Source organism: Symphalangus syndactylus, chromosome 2, assembly GCF_028878055.3.
Source record: "Symphalangus syndactylus isolate Jambi chromosome 2, NHGRI_mSymSyn1-v2.1_pri, whole genome shotgun sequence".
Taxonomy (NCBI): Eukaryota; Metazoa; Chordata; class Mammalia; order Primates; family Hylobatidae; genus Symphalangus; species Symphalangus syndactylus.
In genome coordinates this window covers 23664724-23692097 of record NC_072424.2, presented here as the reverse complement: position 1 = coordinate 23692097, position 27374 = coordinate 23664724, and the positions used below count along the sequence as shown (strand labels likewise).

General features: G+C 41.2%; 1 protein-coding gene across 1 annotated transcript in view; it reads right to left on the bottom strand.

Moving 5' to 3' along the window:
- The window catches only part of LOC134733636 (uncharacterized), a 46114-nt gene extending 20079 nt beyond the window's left edge, over nt 1-26035 (bottom strand). The window contains exons 1-3 of the mRNA XM_063624019.1: nt 25955-26035; nt 9174-9239; nt 2732-3372 (exon numbers count right to left, since the gene is read on the bottom strand). Of these exons, the coding sequence (XP_063480089.1) occupies nt 2732-3372; nt 9174-9239; nt 25955-26035 (788 nt within the window). The remainder of the gene's footprint in view (nt 1-2731; nt 3373-9173; nt 9240-25954) is intronic.
- Between the last annotated feature and the right edge of the window lie 1339 nt (nt 26036-27374).

Here is a 27374-nt window from a genome sequence, read left to right as displayed (position 1 = left end):
GGGCGACAGAGCGAGACTCCCTCTCTAAAAAAAAAAAAAAAAAAAAAAAAAAATTGTATTCCTACCATAACCTACAAGCCTAGAAATTACAAATAAGTAGAGATCATTTTAAAAATCAAGAGCATTTATCTTTCCAAGGATCTAAAGGACTTCCTACTGATAAGTTAGGTACTTAAGTAGACACATTAAGTTTCTGGTCCTATAAGCTTATCTCCACTCTCAGGAGTACAGACAAGAGCAGATAACGGAATCGGAACACCACAGTGAAGCCCACAGTTTTGAAATCTTTTATAAAAATTAATGACAAAAATATACACACTTCTAGACAAGCTCAACTCAGTAACTACTAAGCACTTTACTAATCTTTTAGAATTTTTTTTCAAATTCACATAAATAAAAGTGCTGGATAAAAAGAGACATAAAATCCGCAGTCTTTGGTAATATCTAGGAAGTTCTGGTTCTCAACACTGTAATAGGAAGAAAAAAACTAGGAATATCGAATTAACAACATCTAGTATCAGTGGCCTTGTTTTCCACACTTTGTCATTACCAAATGCCTACCAAGATGTTTCTAAATTCCAAGTTACTTACCAAGGCTATTTCCTTTAAATGCCATGTCTAGGCCATTCTCTCTCTCTTCTTAGCAAATCAATGATTGTGATGTCTATTACAATATTTGAAGGACTAATAACAGAAGTAGTAAAATAAAGTGGATGTGATTAGAATCAGACAGACTTGGGTAGAAATCATGATCTGCCATTTACCAAGCTTAGCTCAGGCTAATTTTATAATCTCTCAAAACCTCGATTCCTTCATCTGTAAAATGGAGAGGTAATAACAATAGCTACTTGACTGAGTCATTGTGAGGATTAAATAATGTAACACATGTAAAGTACCTGACACATAATAAACATACAATAACTGATATTTATTATTATAGATATTTTTCCCTCTACAAGATTAGTCAGACTTCTAACTGTTAAATGCAAGATTACCAACATGAAGTTTGAAGGGGAAATAAGACAACTGAATGAAATGTCTATAGCTGACTCCAAATCATCCTGCTTGAAACTGGGTTGAAGAAGAAATGTTTGAGAACTCAGCCCCATTCCAGGGCTTAGAGCCCCTTAGAATCTCTGGGGCCATCTTCATTTCACATCCTCAGATAAACCCCAGAGACCCTGCAATAGGAGGGGCCAGAGACTAAATGAAATTGGTGTGACGGCCTAACAAACTTGATGCTTCCTAGGGCATACCAAGATTCCACATAGTTACTTGGCCCCTACAGTGTGCAAGGTTCTGCACTAACAGGTTTGGGTGCTGTAAAGCTGAATCAGAAGTGGACTCTGACCTCAGAGAGATTTACAACTTATAAGAGATATTCTCCATATGTTCCTTGTGGTACTTACGACAGCGGTCAGCACCCAAAGCTTCAGTCTTAGAACATAGTTCAGAGATTGTTATGACTCCATCCATATACACACCAAGTCCCTTATGGTGTTATCTGTTCCATGCTCTTTTTTCCTTCTCTAATATACATGAATAATTAGGCATGAATAGGCAGGTAGTATCTCAGAGCCTTATGTCACCTCTGCACCCTGGTATCTACAATATAAATTCTGTCATTCCACCAAGCCCTTTCCACCCCATTTCTAGATACAGATCCAACCAACCATATCGCCAAAGCAATCATCAACAAAGATCAGATTGCTCGAAAAGGAATTAAAACATTCTGGATAGAGATTACTCTATTCATTATATGCCCCAGGATGAACTCTGAAAAGCAGCGCTTAATTATCCAACACATGTTATCAAATTCCTAAACTCCTTCCAAAAAGCAGGATTAAAGATTCGGAGTTTAAAAAAAAAACAACTCTGCAACTCCTCTTACAGGTTGCCTTCAGGGTATCAAAAGGGGTGGCACTTACTGCTTTGCAAATACACTTTCTAAAAATAATCAATATTTTCCTTAAATGCTTATGGCAAAGCAACCAATTCACTTCATTTTAATTGCTCGCAAGCTGCACAATGACTTGATCTCTTTAATATTTCACTCATACTAGCAGCCACTGAGCTATGACTAACCCACTCTCCCCAGCATCGTCGCTGGCTCCAGATGGCAAGAAATACATTCCCTTTATTCTTGCCTGAAAAGCAATTCTGATTTTTTTTTCTTCCACCCATTTCACCTGCAGTAATTGTTTTACTCCAGAAAGAAAATGGGTGGGGAGTGGAAGGGGAGATTCAAGCAGAGGGGAGTACATGTGGGGAATTTACTTTTTTTTTTTTTTAATGGGGTGTAAGCACTGCAGCTTTAAATCGTGCTGCATCAAGCCCTGGATTTCTTCCACAGCCGAGCTGCAAAATGGTAACTAAAAAGGAGGAAAAAATACCTCTTCCTCCCTCCTGGCCAGCCCTTCCACAGCTCCCGGCAGGGCAGCCAGCGCGAGCCCATCCCCCACGCCTCCCAGCCCAGACGCGCGGCGGGCACAGGTGAGCCGGGCGCCGACTTTGGCCCTTGGGCTCGCCCACATCCGGGGATCAAGGTCAAGGGCGAGGGCTTCCTTCCCCTGCCCCCGGTCCCCGGCCCCCGGCAGCCCCGAGCCCGGGGATCCGCTGCCAAAGTTTCAGGCCGGGCTGGGGCCGGCGCGGCTGTCGCAGCCCCCCCGCCCTCCCGCACCTGTTCGGCCCGCCGGGGTCAGTGGACGGTGCCCACCTGGTCCCCACTCACCTCTGGCGGACATGGTGCAGGCAGCGGGAGCCGGAGCTGGAAGGCGTTGGACAGCCCCGCAGGGCGCGGGGAGGAAGGCAGCCCCGGAGCGCCCGCCCGGCCCCGGCTCCCTCCAGCTCCCGGTGCGGGGACGCCGGCCGCAGGACACCTGGCCGCCCCCTCCGCGCAGCAAGGCCGACGGGCGGGGACGTAGCGGCCGCAGGGACCCGCCGGGCGCGGCAACGCTGACACCAGCGGCCGCGCTGGGCGGGGCGCGCCTCCCCCGCCCCGAGCCGCCGGGGCCCACCCGGGTCCAGCAGCCGCTCTGCCGCGGCGCCGGGCGGGGCTCTGTCCGCGAGGAACGAGGGTCTGCGTCCTCCCCTCTCCCCGCCCGGCTTCTTAGTAAGAGGAAAAATAACGTGGGTGCTCCGAATGGCTCTCCAGCGCTCTGCTTTGGTCCCAGAGAGAAAAAGCAAGAAAGGGCCGTTCGTTCCTTCCCCTAAGTGATGCCCTTGACAGGAGAGCGAAGACCACGGTCGCCTGAGGGGGCTCAGCGCGCAGTCCACACGCGGGGACCGACCCACCAGCCCCTCCGAGTCGGCCGGGCTCTCGGAAAGCCTATGGGCGGGGTGGGATGGGGCGGGACTTTTCCTCCAGCGACCCTCGAGTCAGCGCTGGGCGTCAGGGTCCCCCCACCCAGCACCCGGTCTTGAGCCAACAGACACTCAAGGCAGGTCTGTGCATACACTTGATTTACTGCATCAACTCTGAGGGGTCGGGCCTGGGCCGGGCTGGTGACCACTCTGAAAAAATCCCCTTTTTCTATGTCAGGATAAAAAGGAAAAAATACAAGAAAAACCTCTTAGTACCCTGGAGGATTATCAACTAGCGCTTGATGCCAACAAGCAACATAACAAAAAGCCACCAGATCCAGAAATTCTAACTAAAAAGGTGGGATTCCACTCTCACGCCCTGTCCTCTCTTCCTCTGTGCACTCTCAAAACAGATGTTCTACGGCCAGGTGTGGTGGCTCACTCGTGTAATCCCAGCACTTTGGGAGGCTGAGGCGGACGGATCACTTGAGGTCAGGAGTTCAAAACCAGCCTGGCCAACATGGTGAAACACTGTCTCTACTAAAAAAAAAAAAAAAAAAAAAAATTAGCAGGGCTTGGTGACTGGCGCTTGTAATCCCAGCTACTCGGGCGGTTGAGGTATGAGAATCGCTTGAGGTGAAGGATGCAGTGAGCCGAGATCACGGCACTGCACTCCAGCCTGGGTGACAGAGCAAGACTCCATCGAGAGAAGAAAGAAAGAAAAAGAAAGAGAAAAAGAGAAAGAAAGAAGAAAGAAAGAAAGAAAGAAAGAAAGAAAGAAAGAAAGAAAGAAAGAAAGAAAGAAAAGAAAGAAAGAAAAGAAAGAAAGAAAGAAAGAAAGAAAGAAAGAAAGAAAGAAAGAAAGAAAGGAAGGAAGGAAGGAAAAGAAAGAGAGATGTTCTAGTTGTTTCTGTGTTGGCACTGCCCAAATCCATCCTGATGTGATGGGAATTGTATAATAGTTCTGACAATTCAGAAATATTAAAAAATAGGTGAACATAATTCTTTCAGAAAAAATAATTGATGGATAATTGAACATTGTTAAAAAAAAAACCCAACCAAATGATCATGTGGGAAAGGAAATACTAGAAAAAAGATTTGTAATGCGAATAGAAATTCTCAGATTCAAATGCCAACTACAAAAATCAACTCATTATTTATCCATCTTGACAACATCTCTTTCACTGTCTTTTAGGCAGAAAACTTGCCAGTGAATCACAATTCAGCTGCTTCAATCTCACAACAACTCTCCTCTCCCACTATCCTCATTCCACTCTTAACCTTTCTCACCTAAAGCACGATCACAGGAATAGCCTGGTTGCCCTGCCTACATCCAGCCTCCAGCCTCCACTGCCTCCCTACCACCCACCCTCCAGGTTTATTTTGCCCATTACCTTGAGAATAATTTTTCTATTTATAACATGACATAGTTCATGTTCTACTATGAAGTTATACTCCAAAACCTCTAGTGGGTCCTCACTAATCTCCAGATACAGACTCAACATTTCAAAGTGTCTTCATCCAAGCAATTAATTCATCCAGCAAAATTTTATTGAACACATACTATGTACCAGTCTCTAGGGTAGATACTAGGGTTACCATGGTGAACAAAACAGACATGATATATGCCCACAAAAAGCTTAGAGTCCATTGAAATTTTAAGGTCTTTCATAATCTGTGCTCTCTTACCTCGCCAGTGCCATGTCTAGCTACTCCCTACTCAAACATTTTACCGTAGACAGACTATTTTTCCCTCTGTTTCTCAACAAGATAATATGTTTCCTGCCTCCCTGCCTTTACTCATTCTCATTTTTCTTCCCCAATGCCCTCCTCCCCACCCAAATTAACTCATAACATCTTATGAAAGGTTCTCCTTCTACCTTAACCCACAGTGATCTCGTTCAATCAACTTCTGTGGCATGTACTTTCAGAATCACATGTTTTTACTTAATACACTGCTTTCTGCTGCTGTTTAATGGTTTTGTTGTAAGTCTTTTCTATCTCCCCAAATCTCCTGGAAATCAGGGACTTGGGCAGTCTTGTCGAATTGAATTTGTTCTGGAAGTATACAGAGCGTATGTTATATCAGATATCATACTAGTAAGACAGAGAGGTCCCAGAACTGTGTGCCTTCTTTTTAACATTTATTTATTTATTTGAGACAGAGTCTCGCTGTATCACCCAGGTTGGAGTGCAGTGACACCATCTTGGCTCACTGCAACCTCTACCTCCCGTGCTCAAGTGATTCCCATGCCTCAGCCTCCCAAGTAGCTGGGATCACAGGCACGTGCCACCACACCTGACTAATTTTTGTATTTTTAGTAGAGACGGGGTTTCACCATGTTGGCCAGGCTGGTCTCGAACTCCTGGCCTCAGGCAAACTGCCCACCTCGGTTTCCCACAGTGCTGGGATTACAGGCATGAGCCACCGCGCCCAGCCTATTTTTATTCTTTTAAGTAATATCTAGTCTTTTTCTCTAACTGCCCCAATAGTTCTGGTTCTTATAACCTCATAGCAGAATTACAGATACAGTGGCAAAGGCCTAAGAATGAACAGATCTTACTCTTGTCCTTAAGATGCTTGTAATAGACTACACAGATGATTATAAAATTCACTCCTAGTTATAAGTCTCAAATAAGGCACCTTTCACAATACTGTTAGGCACACAGCAAGTACTCAGTGTCTGCCTGACTGGCAGGTTGCAAAATGGTAAGTTTGTTATCAGAGGTCATCTTTAGCTAAAAAGAGGTTTCCCTATGTATTTAGCTTTAGTCTTCTTCAGGTTAAGTATATATTTTAAAATATATGCGATTTTCTTACATTTTGGAGTTGTGATACATGGAAATGACTTTTTAGGGTCACTCACATTATCTCAGAATCTCTTTCTATAATCTCAGAAATCTGAAACCAATTCTTCCAATCATACAGCAACCAAGTTTGTTAATGGCTTGAATCTCCTAACAAATGTCTCATATGAAATAACTGAGAATACTTTAGAAATCATTGTAAAAGCAAATTGTAAACTGCAAGGAATTTTAGGAGACATAGTAAATGCCACTTTTTAAAGTCAGGAAATAAAGTACAGTCTATTGGTTGAAACCAGAAAGAAAAACTTTTATAGACCAAAGGGATGAAACACATTCCAGTCTGTGTTTGAAAAAAAGAGGTTACTATTTGACTCTTGCCAAAAATACTCTTTTAATTTCTAATGGAAGGAAAGGTAATGTACATTATTTTTTCTTTATTGATTTTTTAAATAATTGAATATTGAGTCTTACTCCCACAGCTTTTCAGCTGCCAACTCATCATCACTTCTCATTCTGAACCTAAGCTTCTCATGAGGTAGCATGAGAATAATTCTGCTTTCTGCATAACTTCAAGCTTAAAGGCACACTGAACTACTCAATGGTTTTTAATCAAATACCTTTGTAATACCTACTATGTAATAGGCAATGAGGAAGTCCTAACTTATCAAACAGATTAGATAAACAGTATACAAGGTGGAGAAGCTAAGCCTGAGACTCTTCATTAAGCCAGGCCACTAAAGGGGGATAAAATGACCCCAGATAGTCGTATCCCTGGCTCCCAAGAGAAGCAAACTAAAATTCTTTTTAAATAATTCTTTTTTAGTAAAAGCATCCAACAGTGGCTCATACCTGTAATCCCAGCACTATGGGAGGCCAAGGTGGGAGAATCATTTGAGCCCAGGAATTTGAGACCAGCCTGGACAACATGGCAAGACCCTAACTCTATAAAAAAAAAAAAAAAATTTAAATTAGCCAGATGTGGTGGCTTGTGCCTGTAGTCTCAGCTATTTGGGAGTCTGAGGTGGGAGGATCGCTGGAGCCCAGGAGATTGAGGCTGCAGTGAGCTATGATTGCATCACTGCACTCCAGCCTGGGTGACAGAGTGAGACCCTGTCTCAAAAAAACACAAAAACCTTCGTCAGTGTAGACCCCAAGGATTCCACAAATAAAGATCAAGCAAAAATTAGGTCATAATAAAAGATGCCCAAATATACAGGAAATAAGCCATGCTGAGTGAGAGTCAGCAGAAGCAACAAATAGATACTAAGTAGTTTGGGTAAATATAATTCCCAGATAATACATATAAAACAAGAGATAAAATATATATAAAGTAACAAAAAAAAAACAAAGGATACACATCACAAAACTAAGCCAACACCAGACTATCAAAAATGACCAAGTAAATTTCAAAAAGAACCAAATAGAAATAACAACTATCAACTATAGAAATTTTAAAACTCAATGGATAGATAAAACAGACAAACAAAACCAAAGAAAGAATTAGTGAACTGGAAAGTAGATATTAAAAAGCCACTAGAAATACAGCTCCAAAATATTGGGAGATGAATAATGCAAAATAGAGGTTAAGATATATTGACAATAGGATAAGAAGATCTAATTTGTAAATAATAGGAGTCCTAAGAAAGAATTTTAAAATGGAGAAAAGACTACATTTGAAGAAAAAACAACTAAGAATATTATAAAATACATATATCAATAAAGGAAATACAATATATACCAGGTAGGATGAATAAAAAGAATTCTAGACCTGGACACACTGTATTGAAACTGAACAACACTAAAAACAAAGATAAGATCTAAAAAGCAGTCAAAGAGAAAGGACATAGCCTAGGAACAAAACAGATTGATAACAGACTCAAGGGAAATGATAAAAGCCATGAGACAATAGAATTCTGATTAGCCTATAATTGTTCATTTAAAATTTCATGAATAGGCCAGGCGCAGTGGCTCACGTCTGTAATCTCAGCACTTTGGGAGGCCAAGGTGGGTGGATCACTTGAGGTCAGGTGTTCAAAACCAGCCCAGCCAACACGGTGTAACCCTGTCTCTACTAAAAATTTAAAAATTAGCTGGACATCGTGGTGCATGCCTGTAATCCCAGCTACTCGGGAGGCTGAGGCAGGAGAATAGCTTGAACTCAGAAGGCGGAGGACGCAGTGAGCTGAGATTGTGCCACTGCACTCTGGCCTGGGCTACAGAGAGAGACTCTGTCTCAAAAACAAACAAAAAAAACAAACAAAAAAATTGCATGAACAGCAAAAATATCTTTCAAAAATGAGGGCAAGATAGATATTTTAAGACAGATATTGAGTGTACCACTAATAAAATTTCTGTATCATTTATATATAAATATATGTAAATATATAAATTTATTTATATAGAGTAAAATGACCACCATTAAAAGGTATGAGATAGAAGCAAGAATGAGGAAAAAAGAAATTTGTTTACATAGAAATAAATCCAACTAAATATCAATACATTTGAAATGAAGAACTTGGATAACATGTGGTTCTTTGAAAAGAATTAACAAAATGAATGACCTTCAGTGAAACTAAGAAAAAAAAGAAAGAATAAATAAAGAGTATTAGAAAGACACACTTAACTACAGTTAGAAGAGAGATTTAAATGAGATTATAAACTGGAATTCTGCTTTTGGCCATGATGAAGTAAGAATTAGACTTGTCTTCCCAAATCAAACAACAAAACTGAAAAAAATACATGAAACAACTATTTTTAGGTATTGGATAACAGGCAGCCCAGGACAGTGGTTCTTGAGAAAACAGAAGCAAATAAAGTGAGTCCTGTGAATGCTGTGGCTTCTGACTACAGGAAACTCCCAGGCTACAGGTGGAGGAAGGAGAAACCCAAACAGAGCTCAGTGGTCTCACTGAGTTTAGGAGAAAACACTCATGGTCCCGACAGACCGTGGTGGATGGAAGTTGTGGGATAAGTGCCTAGAGGAAGCTATGTGGAGAAAGAGCTACAGGAATCTACAGAAGAGTGCTCTTGAGACCTTACTGATTCCTAAGCTGCACATATACGGGGTGAAGTTCCACAAGGATACGTAAAATGGACAAATATTTGAAAGCTGCCCATTTGTAGGGCTCCTACAACAAGAAAAAAGTTGGGCTGAAAAACAAGAGACAGAGTTAAACAGAGTAATAAGTAATCTAGTCCAAAGCCAGGGCAGAATGTGAAACCTGGAAGGACCTCTAACCTAGACATGAGGGCTAGTGGCAGCATTTGGTAGAGCAGAGCAGAGATGTTAAATATTTTAGATGTAGGCTCCGTCATAAAGGAAATTAGTACAAGGGAACCAAGGCGGAGAAAAGAATGGATTCTAGTCCCTAGCGGGAGCCAGGGGAAAAAAAAGTACTAGGTGTCCAAAGATGCCCATGCCAGGAACTAGTGTCCTGAAACAAAACAAAAAACACAGGTGTATTGTCCGTTCTCACACTGCTATAACAATACTACCTGAGGCCAGGTAATTTATAAAGGAAACAGGTTTAATTGACTCACAGTTTGGATGGCTGGGGAGGCCTCAGGAGACTTACAATCATGGTGGAAGGTGAAGAGGAAGCAAGGACCCTCTTCACATGGTGGCAGGAGAGGGAAAAATGCAAGCAGGGGAAATGCCAGACACTTATAAAACCATCAGATCTCATGAGAACTCACTATCACAAGAACAGCATAGGGAAACCGCCCCCATGATCCAATCACCTCCCTCCCTCAAAATGTGGGGATTACAGGTCCCTCCCTCCACATGTGGGGATTACAATTCGAGATGAGATTTGGGTGTGGACTCAGAACCAAACCATATCAATAGGGTATTTGAGCAGTTTGAGAATTAGATATGTGGGAGTTCAATGGAATATTTGAGGGACCAGGAGAGGCAACTGGTTTATCCTAATCATCAAGGATTATTCCTCTGTTGCTGGATGGTGTCTCTTTAGTTCCGAGAGAGGTGAGGCATATTTTAAAAAATGACTGGATTATCATTCTGAATACCATAGATAGACCAGAAAGAGCACATTAGCCACAGTAAGTTCTCAGTGTTCTGCAGATGAATCTATGGGATTATTGAAGACACACGTTTTACAAGCCTTCTCAGTCACTGCTTAGATATGTTAAATCATAGTGAATGGAACCTACAACCTAGTGATGGCACTGATTCTTATATTATTGAACTGCTTCATTTAAATTCTTAAGTGACATACAGGATATATCATTTGTGACTGAACTCCAAATCTAACATTTGTAAGGCATGAAACATTTCTCTAACCACTAGGACATCAACACTATTTTACCAAAAAAATCAGAAAAGAAGCATCTAATACAAATTATGTTCCTAATACATAGGCAGAGAGCTGTTGCTAATAGTCAATGGAATGCCAAACTCCTGATGGGATTACATTAACATTTTGATTTGATTGCAGATTAAAGCCAGTGAATAAAACTAAAGGTCACTTTAAAGGAGTATAAAGCTACAGTATACATAACGTGGCATAGGTGATCTTGACACCACAGAACTGTGAAGCCTGAAATCCTACAATATAGAGGGGTATGAGGAAGACATCTCAGGATACCGAAGAGTGTTGCAGAGGACCCACAAATAGTCCTGAGCATGAGATGGTGGACAACAAACCCATTTTTGGTGTGGGTAAAATCATTAGCAACACCTTTTTGTTTCTTTTTTTCAGCAGTTTGAAGTGTCATTCTATTTATTTTTCATAATTTCTGTTAAAAAGACTGCAGTTGGTCTTACTGTTGTACTTTTGATGGTAAAGTATATTTTTTCCTTTGTATAAAATGTAGTTTTGGGCCAGGCGCGGTGGCTCATGCCTTTAATCCCAGCACTTTGGGAGGCTGAGGCAGGCAGATCACAAGGTCAGGGGTTTGAGACCAGCCTGACCAACTTGGTGAAACCTCATCTCTACTAAAAATACAAAAATTAGCCAGGTGTGGTGGCACGTGCCTGTAGCCACAGCTGCTTGGGAGGCTGAGGCAGGAGAATCGCTTGAATCTGGGAGGCAGAGGTTGCAGTGAGCCTAGACTGTGCCACTGCACTCCAGCCTGGGCAATAGAGCAAGACTTAGTCTCAAAAAATAAAATAAAATGTATTTTTATAATAGAGTCACGTTCTCCCTCTTTCATCCAGGCTGGAATGCAGTGGTGTGATCATAGCTCACTGCAACTTCACTCTCCTGAGCTCCCGCCTCAGCCTCCCAAGTAGCTTGGACTACAAGAATGCCAGCTATGGGATGCCCAACTAATTTTTTTTTTTTTTCCTATAGAGGCAGGATCCAACTATGTTGCCCAGACTGATTTTGAACTTCTGACCTCAAATGATCCTGCCACCTTGGCCTCCCAAAGTGCTGGGATTACAGGTGTGAGCCATCACACCCAGCCTAAAATGTTTTTTAATTTTTGGTTTTAATCAGTTTGACTATGATATACCTATGTATAATTTTCTTTTATTTTACTTAAGTTGCACTTGTCTTTTAAATCTTTTAAATATTTTTTCTGCCCCATTCTCTATCCCCACCGTCTCCAATTATAAATATGTTAGACTGCTTGTCTATGCCCCACATGTCTCTTTTGCCCCATTTTTTTTCTTCCATGATTTTTTCTGTTTCAATTTGGATCATTTTTATTGACCTGCCCTCAAATAGATTAAGTCTTTCTTTGCTGTGTTCTGCCTGTAAAACTCACCCAAAGTGTTCTTCATTTCAGATAGTGTCCTTTTCATTTCTAGAATGTGCTTTTGATTCTTTCTAGTAGATCCTACCTCTGTTGAATTTCTCTATCTTTTCATGTTTTTCCATTTTTTTGTATTTTGTTTAACTTATTAATCATAATTATTCTTAGAGTCCTTGTCAGTTAACTCAAGTATATCAACCATCTGTGGCTTTGCTCATATTGTCTGCTTTTTCTCTTGGTTATTGACCATATTTTCCTGCCCCTTCACAAATTTTGTAATTTTAATTGCATGCCAAACATTGTATATAAAAGAATTCAGAGGTTTCAGGTAATGTCATCCTCCATGAAATTGGCAGATCACTTCAACTCAGATAGGGATCCTTTTTGTCCCTGTTCCTCAAGTGTGGCCCTCCTGGCTTTTGGTTAAAAGCCTGCTGGATCTCGGGCTCTTTGGCTCTTCAGAGTCAGTTCTGCTCTTCAGAGGTTTTGAGTTGAGCTTTTTGCCCTCTGATCCCAGTCAGCTTCAGTATTTAAGAAATGCCTTGAGGGTAACTGGCCATGTATTTACGGCAGGATGCCTCCTCCTAGTGGGACTTTGTCTCTTAAGTACCATGAAATTGGGATATTTCACTCTGCCTCTCTGGCCAAGTCTCCCAGCCTCCTGCATCACCCAAGCATCAGCATATGCTCCTGTGTGTTCAGTTCTACACTAGTTTATAATCTGTCAAGCCAGCCCCACACAAGCACCAAGAGTCCCTCCTCCTAGTCAAGCATGATTCCTAGTCTTCACTCAGAACTGACAAATATCCCCAGGGAGGAAAATGGCCAGAGACTGTCAGCTCCCTTAGGAAGTACTCCCCTCTCTCTGCAATGTTAGTTCATATGGTGTTTATTTTTCCCACAGCTCTCTCACTAAGGTCTCTCACTAAATCTTTTGCACCATGACTTTGGTAACTTATCCTTCTTTTTCTTAGGTGTTGCAGCAAGAGCACTGGCCTGCCATGACTTGCTACATTCTACCTGGAAGTACAAGTCAGAAGTCAGTCTGTCATATTTTTTTAAAAGGTGACTTGTCAAAATGAGACTTCTTTCATAAAATCAGTCTGGCTGGGCATGGTGGCTCACGCCTGTAATCCTAGCACTTTGGGAGGCTGAAGTAGGCAGATGGCTTGCGCCCAGGAGTTTGAGACCAGCCTGGGCAACATGGCAAAATCCCATCTCTACAAAAAATACAAAAATTAGCCGGGCGTAGTGTCACACACCTGTGGTCCCAGCTACTCAGGAGACTGAGATGGGAGGATCACCTGAGCCCAGGAGGTTAAGGCTGCAGTGAGCCAGGATTGGGCCACTGCACTATAGCATGAGTGACAGAGTGAAACGCTGTCTCAAAAAACAACAATAAAAAATCTCTTAATCTGTCCAAACAGGCAGATTGTCTTCAGTAATCTTTCCATCGCGATCTTGCTTTGTTTCTGCTACTACTCTGATGCTACATAATTAAGGTCACCAATCGTTGTCACTGTCTTTCCAAACCCGTTGTTCCTTACTTCCTCCGACCATTCTTCCTTGTCCCCCTCCCATTCATCATCCAGACACACATACACACACACACACACACACACAGACATTTTAACAATACCAAACTCCTTGTAGTTCCCCTAAATAAATCATGTTGTTTCCTTTACCTGAAATGCCCAATCCCTTTTTTATTTTCATTGCTAACTCCTCTCATCTTTCCAGAGTGTTCACGTCTACCAGCAGCGTTCTTGTCCCTTCCTTTCCTTTCTACTCTAGCTCCACTCACAGTTCTGTGTAATCCCATCTTGTGGACTACCCTGTGTTAAAAAGATTTGTTTACTGATTTGATTCTTCCTTCCACTACACTCCCTCCCCCATAACACAAAATGGACCCCTTAAAAGCAGAAATGTTGCCTCACTGGTCTCTAGCACCCAGTGGAGTATTTGGTATGAATGTCGGTCGAACTACTCTCTCCAGTGTGCATTTTGTTCCAGGAAGACTAGGTAATAGCAGGACCATTAGAAGCCTCATCTTCAGGGCTGTTTGACATTGATTTTTAAAAAACACATTTCCTGAGGTCTCACTAGTGCCAGAATAGGAAAAAAATAATCATTCTTCTCTGACTAAAGTGGAATCATCAGTGATTTATTCTCTCCTTAATCAGTAATACTAGCTAACATTTATATAGCCCTCACTAGGTCCCAAGCACTTTGAACATATCATCTTATTTCACGGCTATAACCACCTTCAGCAGTAGGCACTGTTGTTACCCTCCAATTTACAAAGGAAGAAACTGAAGTGCAGGGAGGTTAAGTAAGTGGCAAACTAGAATCTGGATACAGGTTGTCTGGTTCCAGGGACCAGGCAGTTAGCCACTATGCTATGTGGCATGACTTCTTGCTTTCCTTGCCCTTTTTTCTTAAATGTTTAATTATATAAGTAGCATATCAATACATTTAAATTGTCAAAAATTCAGAAACAAAGCAAAAACTCACTACTATTTGATGGCTATCTTTCAAGATCTTTTTCTTTATGTACATATATACATTATGTGTGTATACATATACACAAAGAAATATGAAATATGTATTTTTATGTAACTGGATTATGCTTTATTTTTCTATGGATTTGTTTTCATTTAACAATTTGTCTTAAAGGTCTTTTCATATCGATGCATATAGATCTATTTTATTCTTTGAATGTTGCATAGTATGGATATATTCCATAGTATGGGTGTAATATAGTTTAGGTAACCATTTTTCTTTTGTGAGTCATTTATGTTGTTTCTGATTTCACTGTTACAAACCAGGCGGCACTGAGTATCCTTGAATATGTCTCTTCACATTCTTTCAACTATATGTCTAGGAAAGATCCTTAGAAATAAAATTGTTGGGATGAAGTTCGTGTTGATTTTTTTTTTTTTAAATGGTGACTCACATCCTGCCTTCCAGTGAGGCTGTGGCTTTTATTGTTTCATCATTCCCATATTAAAAGGGTTGTGTACACTTTGTTGAATTTATGTCAGAGTAAAAAATGATAATAAAATAAATAACAGGGCTGTGGCTGGAGGTTTTCCAGGAAATCAACTCTCTGTATAAGCACTGCTCACACCCTAACATGCCAAGGAAAGCAAAGGCCTTCTCTCTTCTCCACTTCATCTTTAGGAAAAAGGAATTTTGACCCGAGTTGCAGAATAAGCAGGGTCCCTGAGACCACACAGTGGGATTCCTGAAAAAGAAGGTGGCAGGCAAGAGGAAAGTGAAACTTTCTGCGGGAAAAAATCAAGTGTCTCTGTCAAAAGACAAAATTACAACCCATTTAGTTAAAGATCTTAATAGGCTTTTATCGGTGACTCTAGAATCAGGCAACAACTCAATCTGTAAATGAGCTGAACAGAGAAGGTTGGCTTTATAGACAGAAAGGGCTGAGGAAGCAGACATAGAGAACAAAAAGTGGACTGGTCATTTTGAAGTTGCTTTCCTCCTAAAGGTTAAAGCAGAGGGGACTTCCTTATCGTGCCAGGTAAAACTGGCCTGTTTGGGGATTTGGCTTTCTCTCTCTCCCCGCCACCCCCAACCCCCCGATTCCTTGGAAGGTCAGATAAACAACTTGGTTTTGGTTTGGTGGTGTGAAACTTCAGCAGGAATTATTCCATTTTGCTTCGGTCTGTTGGGCCCAGTGCACGAGCTCAGTACAAACCAACGGCCTCCTATAAATTTTCCTTCACAGGTCAAAGCTTTCTTATTTCTCTTAAGTTGTTCTTTTCTATGTTTTTTGACTGCACGGTAAAACAAGGCCTAGGAGTTTGAGCCCTTACCCCTGAAAGACCACAGTGGACAGGACAGGTTCAAAGTTAAAAGATCATGGAGTTCAGGAAAATTTTGTTCTAATTCCTTAAGCAAGACCAAGAGACTGGAGAGGGTGAGACTACAGGTTTGGGAGGAAGTAGAAAGCAATTGCCTGGAGGGCTCCTTGTGCAGAAATCCTCAAGGCTACAAAAAGGTCACTCTGGTAGCCCCGTGGTTGTTAGGGGCAGCAGAATCACTTCTCCTGAGAAACAACCAACAAGTATTTGAACAAATGTCTTGCCTTTAATGGTTTTAAAATTTGATGCCAGTACTAATGTTATATAAATTGTGTATTGTTTGTGTGTACTTTTCATAGTATTGTAAAGTGATGCTACTCCCTAAATCACCCCCACTTAAAAAAATATAATGGGCCGGGCGCAGTGGCTCAAGTCTATAATCCCAGCATTTTGAGAGGCCTAGCTGGGCAGATCGCTTAAGCTCAGGACTTAAAGACCAGCCTGGGCAACATGGTGAAACCCCGTCTCTACCAAAAATACAAAAATTAGCTGGGTGTGGTGGTGTGTGTCTGTGATCCTAGCTACCTGGGAAGCTAAGGCAGGAGGATCGCTTGAGCCCGGGAGGTGGAGGTTGCAGTGAGCCGAGATCACACCACTGCACTCCACCCTGGGTGACAGAGTAAGACCCTGTCTCAAAAAAGAGAAAAAAAAAGAAAAATATGTGTGTGTATATATATCTATGTGTGTGGGTGTATGTATATGTGTGTGTGAATATGTGTGTATATATGTATATATGTGTGTGTATATACATATATATGCACATGTGTGTATACATATATATATATAAAATTAATGCACCATCCTTCTACTTGCCCTAGGTGCTCTAATGATTGAAAAGGTTTATTTTTAATATAAGAGTAAAGTTGCAGTACTCTCTGATATCAAACTGACTAAATTTAGAAGCATATAACCAGAGCCTTATTAGCATCACAGTCTGACCAATTAAATTGCCAAAATCTAAACATGCTCTTTCTGTATCTGTTTGATCAGGATAAACAAAAGGCACTTGTGGTCTGATAGTTTTGTTAGTGTTCTTGTCTTTCATCCTATTTGGATCTCCATAAATGTTTCAATTCCTACCAGCAAGATTCACTCCTTCCTTTACTAGTATATTCTTAATAAACCAAAGCATAAAAACTAGGGATGTTCTGCTTAAATCAGGTTACCCATCTGTGAAACTAGGAAGTGAGAATATCCTGAGCTTTAACACAGCCACCTTCCAGACACAAGTCTTCATTTAGGAACTACAGAATGCTATAAATTAAATTAAATTGAAAAATAGTAGCAAAAAAAAATTCTGATTTAACATATACCCTGCACCAGGCCTCATGCTAAGAACTTTTTAATACTTTTTCATTATTTATTCCTATTAGATAAATCCTTAGGAATCTTACAGATTCATTTATTCATTCAATCAGGAAATAAACAAGGGGCTGGAATAAAGAACAACAGAAAGGGTAGATTTAAATTGATTGGGTAATTAAAGGAACACAAGGAACTACCCACAGAAGGAGAAAGGAAAAGATCATTTCAGACTGGGGTTGTACATACAAAAGCTATACTTGAGGTCGAGGGCAAGCCTGACACATTCAGAGACTAGAAAGCCAAAGGCTTGAACAGAACATACATAAGCTTAAATAATCACACTTCAAAAGTTGGAGAGATAAGCAGAGACCAGTTCGAAAACCTGAAATTTGTTTTTTAAACTAAATGTAATGAAAGATCATTTAAAGACCTAAAGCAGACAAATGGTGTGATCTCCACATTTTATGATCACTTTTTACTGCTACATGGAGAATGGATTCGAGGGGACAAAGAATTGAAGTTCAGAGATCAGTTTGGAGCTGTTACAGTAATTGGGCTGAAAGATGATGGTAAGCCCAAAATGTGACGGGAATAAAGCTGAAGAAGAAAAAATAAGAAGAACAAGATATTTTGGGGGTAGAATTGACAGGATTTGCCGATGGATTAGACATGAGGCTGAGGAACAGGGAAGAACCATGGATGATGCTTAGGTTTCTGGCTTCAGTGATCAAGTGTGGTTCTGTTTCCTGAAATGGAGAATGCTGGGATGGGGAAGATAAGAAAGGGAAAGGTTTGGCCGGGCACGGTGGCTCACGCCTGTAATCCCAGCACTTTGGGAGGCCAAGGCAGGTGGATCACTTGATGTCAGGTGTTCAAGGCCAGCCTGGCCAACATGGTGAAACCCCGTCTCTACAAATACAAAAATTAGCTGGGTGTGGTGGTGGGTGCCTGTAATCCCAGCTACTTGGAAGGCTGTGGCAGGAGAATTGCTTGAACCTGGGAGGCAGAGGTTACAGTGAGCCGAGATTGCACTCCAGCCTGGGCAACAGAGTGAGACTCTGTCTCAAAAAAATAAATAAATAAAAAATTAAAATTAAAAAAAATAAAAAAGAGAGAAAAAGAAAGGGAAAGGTTTTATGGAACTAAGTTTTATCAGTGAGTTTGAGATGTCTGCTGTAAGATGCCCAGTACAAGTTTAAATGAGTGGTTCCATGTCTGAGTTTGAATCTTAGAGAGGTCTGGGCTATAAATACAAATCCAAAATTGATCCACATAGTGGTAGTACTTAAATCTATGGAAATCAGTGAGATCATTTATGGAGCTAGTGCATGAAAGGAAGAAGAAAAAGAAGAATGCTAACATGTAACGGTGGGATAGGGGAGCTAAGATAGAAAGAAAACCAGGAGGGGGTGGTATTGAATAAACAACAACAAAAATAGCATCCTGTGAAGGGAAAAGTGGTCACCTATCTCCCTCGGTGTGCAGGTTAATGTTTAGTATGTGGCTATCAGGAAAAAAGGCCCTGATTTGTAGCATTTGCTGATTTTTGTGGTGTAAATACTGTCACTGTGGCTAATAATTTCAAGCTACCAACACTCCTTCACTAAACTTGGAAAGAAATGTTTGCAATTAGCTGTCCAGTATCACTCCTGCAGTGTGACAGGGCAACACAGCTGCTGAGAGACAGCATAAGATAAAGAAGGAAAATGTGCACTGAACTTGGCAACACGGAAGCCGTTAGTGACCTTCATGAGAGTCGTTTCTGGACAATGGGGACAGAAGCCAGATTGTAGTAGGTAGAGGAATGCAATGAGGGTAAGAAAGGACAGTGCACACTTTTCTAAAGAAATGGATGGGCCGGGCGCAGTGGCTCACATCTGTAATCCCAGCACTTTGGGAGGCTGAGGGGGCAGATCACAAGGTCAGGAGTTCTAGACAAGCCTGGCCGACATGGCAAAACCCCGTCTCTACTAAAAATACAAAAATTAGCCGGGCGTGGTGGCGCACACCTGTAGTCCCAGGTACTCCAGAGGCTGAGGCAGAAGAATCACTTGAACCCAGGAGGCGGAGGTTGCAGTGAGCTGAGATCGTGCCGCTGCACTCCAGCCTGGGCAACAGAGCAAGACTCTGTCAAGAAGAAAAGAAAAGAAAGAAAAGAAAAGAAAACAAAAGAAAAGAAAAGAAAAGAAAAGAAAAGAAAAGAAAAGAAAAGAAATGGGCCGGGCATGGTGGCTCACGCCTGTAATCCTAGCACTTTGGGAGGCCAAGGTGGGTGGATTACTTGAGGTCAGGAATTCACAATCAGGCTAGCCAACATGGTGAAATCCCATCTCTACTACAAATACAAAAAAATGAGCTGGGCATGGTGGCAGGCGCCTGTAATCCCAGCTATTCGGGAGGCTGAGGCAGGAGAATTGTTGAACCTGGGAGGCAGAGGTTGCAGTGAGCTGAGATCCGGCCACTGCACTCCAGCCTGGGCAACAGAGGGAGACTCATCTCAAAAAAAAAAAAAAAAAAAAAAAAAAAGGATGGTAGCTGGAGAAGGAAGATAGGTCAAAATTTGAAATAAACTCAGTGAGATTAAGAGGTTTACTGCAACGTGCAATGAACAAGTGGAGAGGGTAGAATGTGAACACAGATTTGTTTGATTCCAAAGCTTATGCCTTATTATGACTTTCCTGGACCATAAAGGAAAAAAAATGTCATAAGCTACCTAAATATTGAATTGCAGATGATTTTTCTATTTGCCCTTTTCTGTGTTTTCTAATTTTTTCATTGAGACTAATTTACTTTCATATTCATAAAAATGATTAATACATCTTATACTTGCAGAGTAAGTACCAGAATACAGCAAAGTGTAAGGAAACATTACTTAGTCAGCTTCAACAGAAATAGCATATTGCCAAACAGTGCCACCTCGTACAAAGTTTATTTTTCAGATTAATATTTAAACTTCCATTCTATTTTACAGTTTATAAATCAACACACATTAAAATATCTGTGAACTAAAACACCTAAAGGTGCTACCTTCGAAACTCATGTTCATAGATTCTAATTCCTAGGTGGCTTCTCAACATCAGATGAGGGAAGGCACTGTGTCCTGTGTTTTGTGTAGTACTGAGTACACTGTCACAGCTCAAAAGATAATGAATAATGGTACAAAGTGATGTAACTTTCTTTTAAAAGATTAAAGCCTCTTGTATTGAAATTCAAAAGGAATTATAATTATTCTTCCTTAGAATCCAGTATGTAATAATGGAATAAGTTACTTGAAGACTTTATTGGATCTCACGGGGATGTTTTTTTCCTTTGGCTTTGTAAGAAAACAAATCTGTGATAAGAACAGCATTCTTAGTATAATGGGTAGGGGGGCATGAGTGTAGATGAAATAGATAATTGAGGTTCTATTTTTACATAATTCTATATTATTCATGTATAAATACAACTATAAGGTTACAATTATATTTTTGGATTATAATTTTATATTATTATAATAGTTTTGAGTGAATATAAAATCTCATACTAATGGAAATTGTTTGTTTGTTTTTGTTTTGAGATGGATTCTCGCTCTGTTGCCCAGGCTAGAGTGCAGTGGTACGATCTCAGCTCACTGCAACCTCCACCTCCCAGGTTCAAGCCATTCTCCTGTCTCAGCTTTGCGAGTAGCTGGGATTACAGGTGCATGCCACCACACCCGGCTGAATTTTGTATTTTTAGTAGAGATGAGGTTTCACCATGTTGGCCAGGCTGGTCTTGAACTCCTAATCTCAGGTGATCCACCCGCCTTAGCCTCCCAAAGTGCTGGAATTACAGGCATGAGCCACCGCACCTGGCCAGAAACAGTTTTTTAAGAGTATCAATATAATTATTTCTTTTTATTCTTAATACCCGCATCTAGTAGAATTACATTTAGTTTTTTAAGAGAGATTTATTGCTATTTGAAAAAGAGAGAAAAGTACATTATTTCCAGATCATTTAATTGTCTACTGGAAAATCCAAAAGTATTTATGGTAATACTACTTGAACTAACAGACTATGGTCTGAAACAAAAATAAACATACAAAAATCAATAGCTATTTACACAACAGAAGTAGTCTGTTAGAAAATACGAGGGAAAAGATCCCATTTACAATGTCATGAAAAGCTACAAAATACCTCAAAATATCCATAGAAGTATAAAACCACTGTACTTCACTAGAATTAGCCATCTAGATTTGAATATTCGATGGTAAGTTGTACAAAAGATGAGGACTGAATTATATTTAGTTTTGGGCACCTTCAAATTTATTTTTATTTTGTGTAAACTTCATTTATATAATTTTCAGAGCCTTATTAGTAGATGGATTAAACAGTATTAAACTTGTACAGCACAATATTAAACACATTTGTCGTAGGTCCCTTGAAATTATTTGATAAGACTGCCACCTACAGGTGGCAAGAAAAGCAGAGTGGCACTGAAATGTATTTACCACTGACCATGTATCAGACATTATATTAAGAAACCTAGTAGGGACTGGGCAAGGAGACTCACACCTGTAATCCCAGCACTTTGGGAGGCTGAGTGGGGCGGATCACCTGAGGTCAGGAGTTCGAGACCAGCCTGACCAACATGGTGAAACCCCATCTCTACTAAAAATACAAAAATTAGCTGGGCGTGGTGGCATGCTCATGTAATCCCAGGTACTACAGAGGCTGAGGCAGGAGAATCGCAGGAACCTGGGAGGTGGAGGTTGCAGTGAGCCGAGATTGCCCCACTGCACTCCAGCCTGGGTGACAGAGTGGGACTCTGTCTCAAACAAACAAACAAAACAAAACAAAACAAAAAAAAACCTAGTAGGGTTGCCAGATAAAATACAGGAGGCTCACATAAAGCTGAATTTCAGTTAACAACCAATACTTTTTAGGTAAGTATGTACCAAATATTGCATAGAATATGCCAGTACTAAAAAATTATTCGTTGTTTATCTGAAATTCAAATTTAACTGGGCATTCTGTAGTTTTATTTGCTAAATCTGGCAACCCTTAAAAATACAGATAATGGCCAGGTACGGTGGCTCATGCCTGTAATCCCAGCACTTTGGGAGGCCGAGGTGGGTGGATCACGAGGTCAGGAGTTCAAGACCAGCCTGGCCAATATGGTGAAAACCCATCTCTACTAAAAATACAAAAATTAGCCAGGAGTGGTGGCACGTGCCTGTAGTCCCAGCTACTCCGGAGGCTGAGGCAGAAGAATCGCTTGAACCTGGGAGGTGGAGGTTGCAGTAAGCTGAGATCATACCACCGCACTCCAGCCTGGGCGACGGAACAAGACTCCATCTCAAAAAAAAAAAAAAAAAAATGCAGATAATGATGTTGACCACATTCTGCGATTTAAAACCTTTCGATGGTCTCTATGGCCTCAGGAGAGGGTCCAAGCATCTTAATATGTGTCTGCTCCCATCTTGCTCCCTACTGCCTTAGTGTGAGCTTCCCATTGACATCAAAATCTTTTTTTAAAAATATTTTATAACTTTTACTTTAGACTTGGGGTACATGTACAGGATTGTTATATAGGTAAACTCGTGAACTAATTTACACTCCCACCGGAAGTGTATAAATGTTCCTTTTCTCCTCAATCTCATCAGCATCTGTTATTTTTTGACTATTTAACAGCCATTCTGACCGGTGTGAGATGGTATCTCATTGTACTTTTGCTTTACATTTCTCCAATGATTAGTGATATTGAGCATTTTTTCATATGCTTGTTGGCCACATGTATATCTTCTTTTGAAAAGTGTCTGTTCATGTCCTATGCCCACTTTTTAATAGGGTTGTTTTTTGCTTGTACATTTGCTTAAGTTTATTTTTTTGGGTACAAAGTCTCACTCTATCCCCCAGGCTGGAGTGCAGTGGCACGATCTCAGCTCATTGCAACCTCCACCTCCTGGGTTCAAGCGATTCTCCTGCCTCAGCCTCCTGAGTAGCTGGGTTTACAGGCGCATGCCACCAGGCCCAGCTAATTTTTGTATTTTTAGTAGAGATGGGGTTTCGCCATGTTGGCCAGGCTGGTCTCGAACTCCTGATCTCAGGCAATCCACCTGCCTCAGCCTCCCAAAGTGTGGGGATTACAGGCGTGAGCCACCAGGCCCGGCCTCAAGTTTCTTGTATATTATGGATATTAGACCTTTGTTAGATATATAGTTTGCAAATATTTCTACCAACATAAAAATCTTTCTTTTGCTTAGGTAGTTTGTTTGGCCTGGAATATAGAGGGTCCTATATGTCTATCTTTTAATATTGTTTATGATAATTTTAATACCTAATCACATCTTCCCTTTGGACTTTTAAAGTGAATGTCAAAATTATAAGAGCAGATTGTGATTAATTAATACATTACCTCAAGAAGAAAAAACTAGTGAGAACACACAACTTATATAAAAACATTATCTTTAAAAGACATTGGAAATTGTATTTCCTGTTTACTTTGTGTTCTTGTTTAAATGTCAAAGAGAGACAAACCCTAGCGAACTTAAATTGTGTGTCTATGTGTTTCTCTGGCTATATAATTTTCAAGGCCCTATGGAATACAAAAATATGAAGCCTCTTGTTCAAAAATTACTAAAAATTTCAACATGGTAACAGAACAGCATTAACCTAGGTGTAGACCCTTCTGAGTGCAGGGCCCTGAGTGCACAGGTCACATTTCCCATGAATCATTTAATTTTTCTCTCCAACTTAATTGGTTCAGAATTGAGGTTTCTTTTTTTTTTTTTTTTTTTTTTTTTTTTTTTTTTTTTTATGGAGCTGGAGTTTCGCTCTTGTTGCCCAGGCTGGAGTGCAATGGCGCGATCTCGGCTCACTGCAACCTCCGCCTCCCAGGTTCAAGCAATTCTCCTACCTCAGCCTCCCGAATAGCTGGGATTACAGGCATGCACCACCACACCCAGCTAATTTTGTATTTTTAGTAGAGACGGGGTTTCTCCATGTTGAGGCTGGTCTCGAACTCTTGACCTCAGGTGATCCGCCCACCTCGGCCTCCCAAAGTGCTGGGATTACAGGCGTGAGCCACCGCGCCCGGCTGGAATTGAGGTTTCTCTATGGGAAATTCCTTTTTGTTTACACTAGAAGCATGTGAATGACTTAAAATTCATGATGTGTTGAGATCTTGCTAAATGGACCTACCAAATAAGAAGAAAATAAAGCTTATAAGAACATGGACTTTGCAGTCCATTCAAAATCTGACTTCATGGTTGCCTTGGAAGACTCAAGGCTTGGCTTCAGGGACACACAAACACCTTCAAATTGTAATTAAAATTGTGTGTATTTGTAAATGCATTTTTCAGGGAAAAACTTTTATCTGATTCTCAAAAGGATTAGTAACCCCAAAAAGCTTAAAAAACACTGTTCTATGAAATTATTTACCCTTTTTTAAAAAAATTTCTGCCAAATCATGATCTGATTTAATTTTATTTATTCATTTATTTATTTTACAGATGGGGTCTCACTCTGTCTCCCAGGCTGGAGTGTAGTGGCACGATTACAGCTCACTGCAGCCTCGAACTCCTGGGCTAAACCGATCCTGCCACGTAAGCCTCCTAAGTAGCTAAGACTACAGGCCCGTGCCACTACACAGGCTACTTTAAAAAAAAATTGTTTGTAGAGACAGGGTCTTGCTTTGTTGCCCAGGCTCATGGTCTGCTTTTAAAGGCCTCTGCTGGTGACTGGTTTAAAAACTTTAAATACGGCCGGGCGCAGTGGCTCACACCTGTAATCCCAGCACTTTGGGAGGCTGAGGCGGGTGGATCACGAGGTCAGGAGATTGAGACCATCCTGGCTAACATGGTGAAACCCTGTCTCTACTAAAAATACAAAAAATTAGCTGGGCGTGGTGGTGGGCACCTGTAGTCTCAGCTACTTGGGAGGCTGAGACAGGAGAATGGCGTGAACCCAGGAGGCGGAGCTTGCAGGGAGCCAAGATTGCGCCACTGCACTCCAGCCTGGGCGACAGAGCAAGACTCCATCTCAAAACAAAACAAAACAAAAAAAAAACAAAACTTTAAATACAAGGAGTTGTGCAGATGTTTAAAATTACTCTTATTTCAATATATAAAAAGGAAAAACCATGAAAAGAGAAATAGGAATAAATACATCAAGACCTCAATCAGAGAAATGAAATCTAAAAGGTACCCTTACACTCTAGATGCTACCATCAGCAAACTTGATAGTAAAATTGACCTTTCATTGCAGTATGCCTTATGTAATAATATATAACATGTATTAAGCACTTAACCATGTGCCTGGCACTGTCACAATAATCATTTACAACTCTTAACTTACTTAATCCTCTTAACAATTCTATAATCCCCAATGTAGAAATGAGGAAACAGGAGGAAATAGAAGTTAAGAATCTTGGCTGGGTGCAGTGGCTCACACCTGTAATCCCAACATTTTGGGAGGCCAAGGCGGACGGATTGCTTGAGTTCAGGAGTTCAAGACCAGCCTGGGCAACAAAGTGGGACCGGGTCTCTACAAAAAAGACAAAAATTAGCTGGGTGTTGTGGCACATGCCTGTAGTCCCAACTATTCGGGAGGCTGAGGTGGGAGGATGGCTTGAGCCTGGGAGGGAGAAGTTGCAGTGAGCCAAGATCACACCACTGCATTCTAGCCTGGGTGACAGAGCCAAACTCTGTCACACACAAAAAAGAATCTTGTCCACGGACACAGAGTGAATGGTGGAGACAGGTTTTGAATTGGTCACAAAGTCAATATTCTTATAAGCTTTATTTCCTTCTTGATTATTTAGTAGGCCCACTTAGCAAGATATTGATATATCAGATAACTTTCATTTAATAGATATCAAGAATAAAGAAGTAGAATAAAGAACAGAGAATTTATCCTTCCAGACAACTTTTTCCTTTGGCTTCCTGGACACCATTGCTTTGTGGTTCACCTACCTTCCTGCTGGCTGCTCCTTCTTCTTTCTGTGGGATTCTCCTTTTCTCTCTCTCAGGTCTTGATCCTCTTCTTCCCTCCATCCACGAGACTCCTTGGGTAAACCAATCCAATCCCATGACTGTTAATACTGTTCATATGTTGACAATTTTCAAATTTATATTTCCAGCTTGGGCCTTTCCCTTGAACCCAGATTCTATATTCAGCTGCTTTATCAATGTCTCCATGTGGAGATCTGATATAATTTGGATCTCTGTCCCCACCCAAATCTCATGTTGAAATGTAATCCCCAGCTGGGTGTAGTGGCTCATGCCTGTAATCCCAGCACTTTCGGAGGCAGAAGTGGGAAGATCACCTGAGGTCTGGAGTTCGAGACAAGCCTAGCCAACATGGTGAAATCCCATCTCTACTAAAAATACAAAAATTAGCCAGGAGTGGTGGCACATGCCTGTAATCCTAGCTACTCAGGAGGCTGAGGTATGAGAATTGCTTGAACCCGGGAGGCAGAGGTTGCAGTAAGCCGAGATCGTGCCTCTGCACTCCAGCCTGGGCAACAGAGTGAGACTCCATCTCAAAAAAAATAAAAAGAAAAAAAGAAATGTAATCCCCAATGTTGGAGGTGGGGCCTGGTGGGAGGTAATTGGATCAGGAGGGCAGATTTCTCATGAATGGTTTAGCACCATCCCCTTGGTGCTGTCCTTGTGATAGTGAGTGAATTCTCATGAAATCTGGTTGTCTGAAAGTGCGTGGCACCTTCCCTCACTCTCTTGCCTTGGCCATGTGACATGCCTGCTCCCCCTTTGCCTTCCACCATGACTGTAAGTTTCCTGAGGCCTCCCCACAACCAAGCAGATGCCAGCACCATGCTTCCTGTACAGCCTGCAGAACCATGAGCCAATTAAACCTCTTTTCTTTATAAATTACCCAGCCTCAGGTATTTATAAAAGCAGTGCGAGAGTGGCCTAACCCAAGGTCTAATCAATATCTCAAACTAAACACAGCCAAATGAACCCTGGATTTCCCTCCTCCAAGACTCCCACAGTCTTCACCATCTCAATAAATACAATCCCCATTCTCCTGATACTCAGAACAAAAAAGCCTTGGGGGCATCATTGTCTCTTTTCCCTCCTTCACGTCCCATATCAAATATATTAGAAAATCGGGTCAGCTGAGCCTTCAAAATATGTCCAGGTCAATATATTAATATATCCAAAATTCATCTACATCCTTAATCCAAGTCACTATGCTCGCTCTTACCTAGGTTATGGCAAGAGTCTCTGTGACAGCCATGAGAATGTGCCTCTCAGAACTCCTGATAGTGCAGCATAATTGACAGTGGCCCCAGCTCCTGCACCTGAAATCTTGATCCCTGTGTTCTTGCTGAGGCTGGGTGTCCCAAGGGCTACTCCCAGCTAATGACTG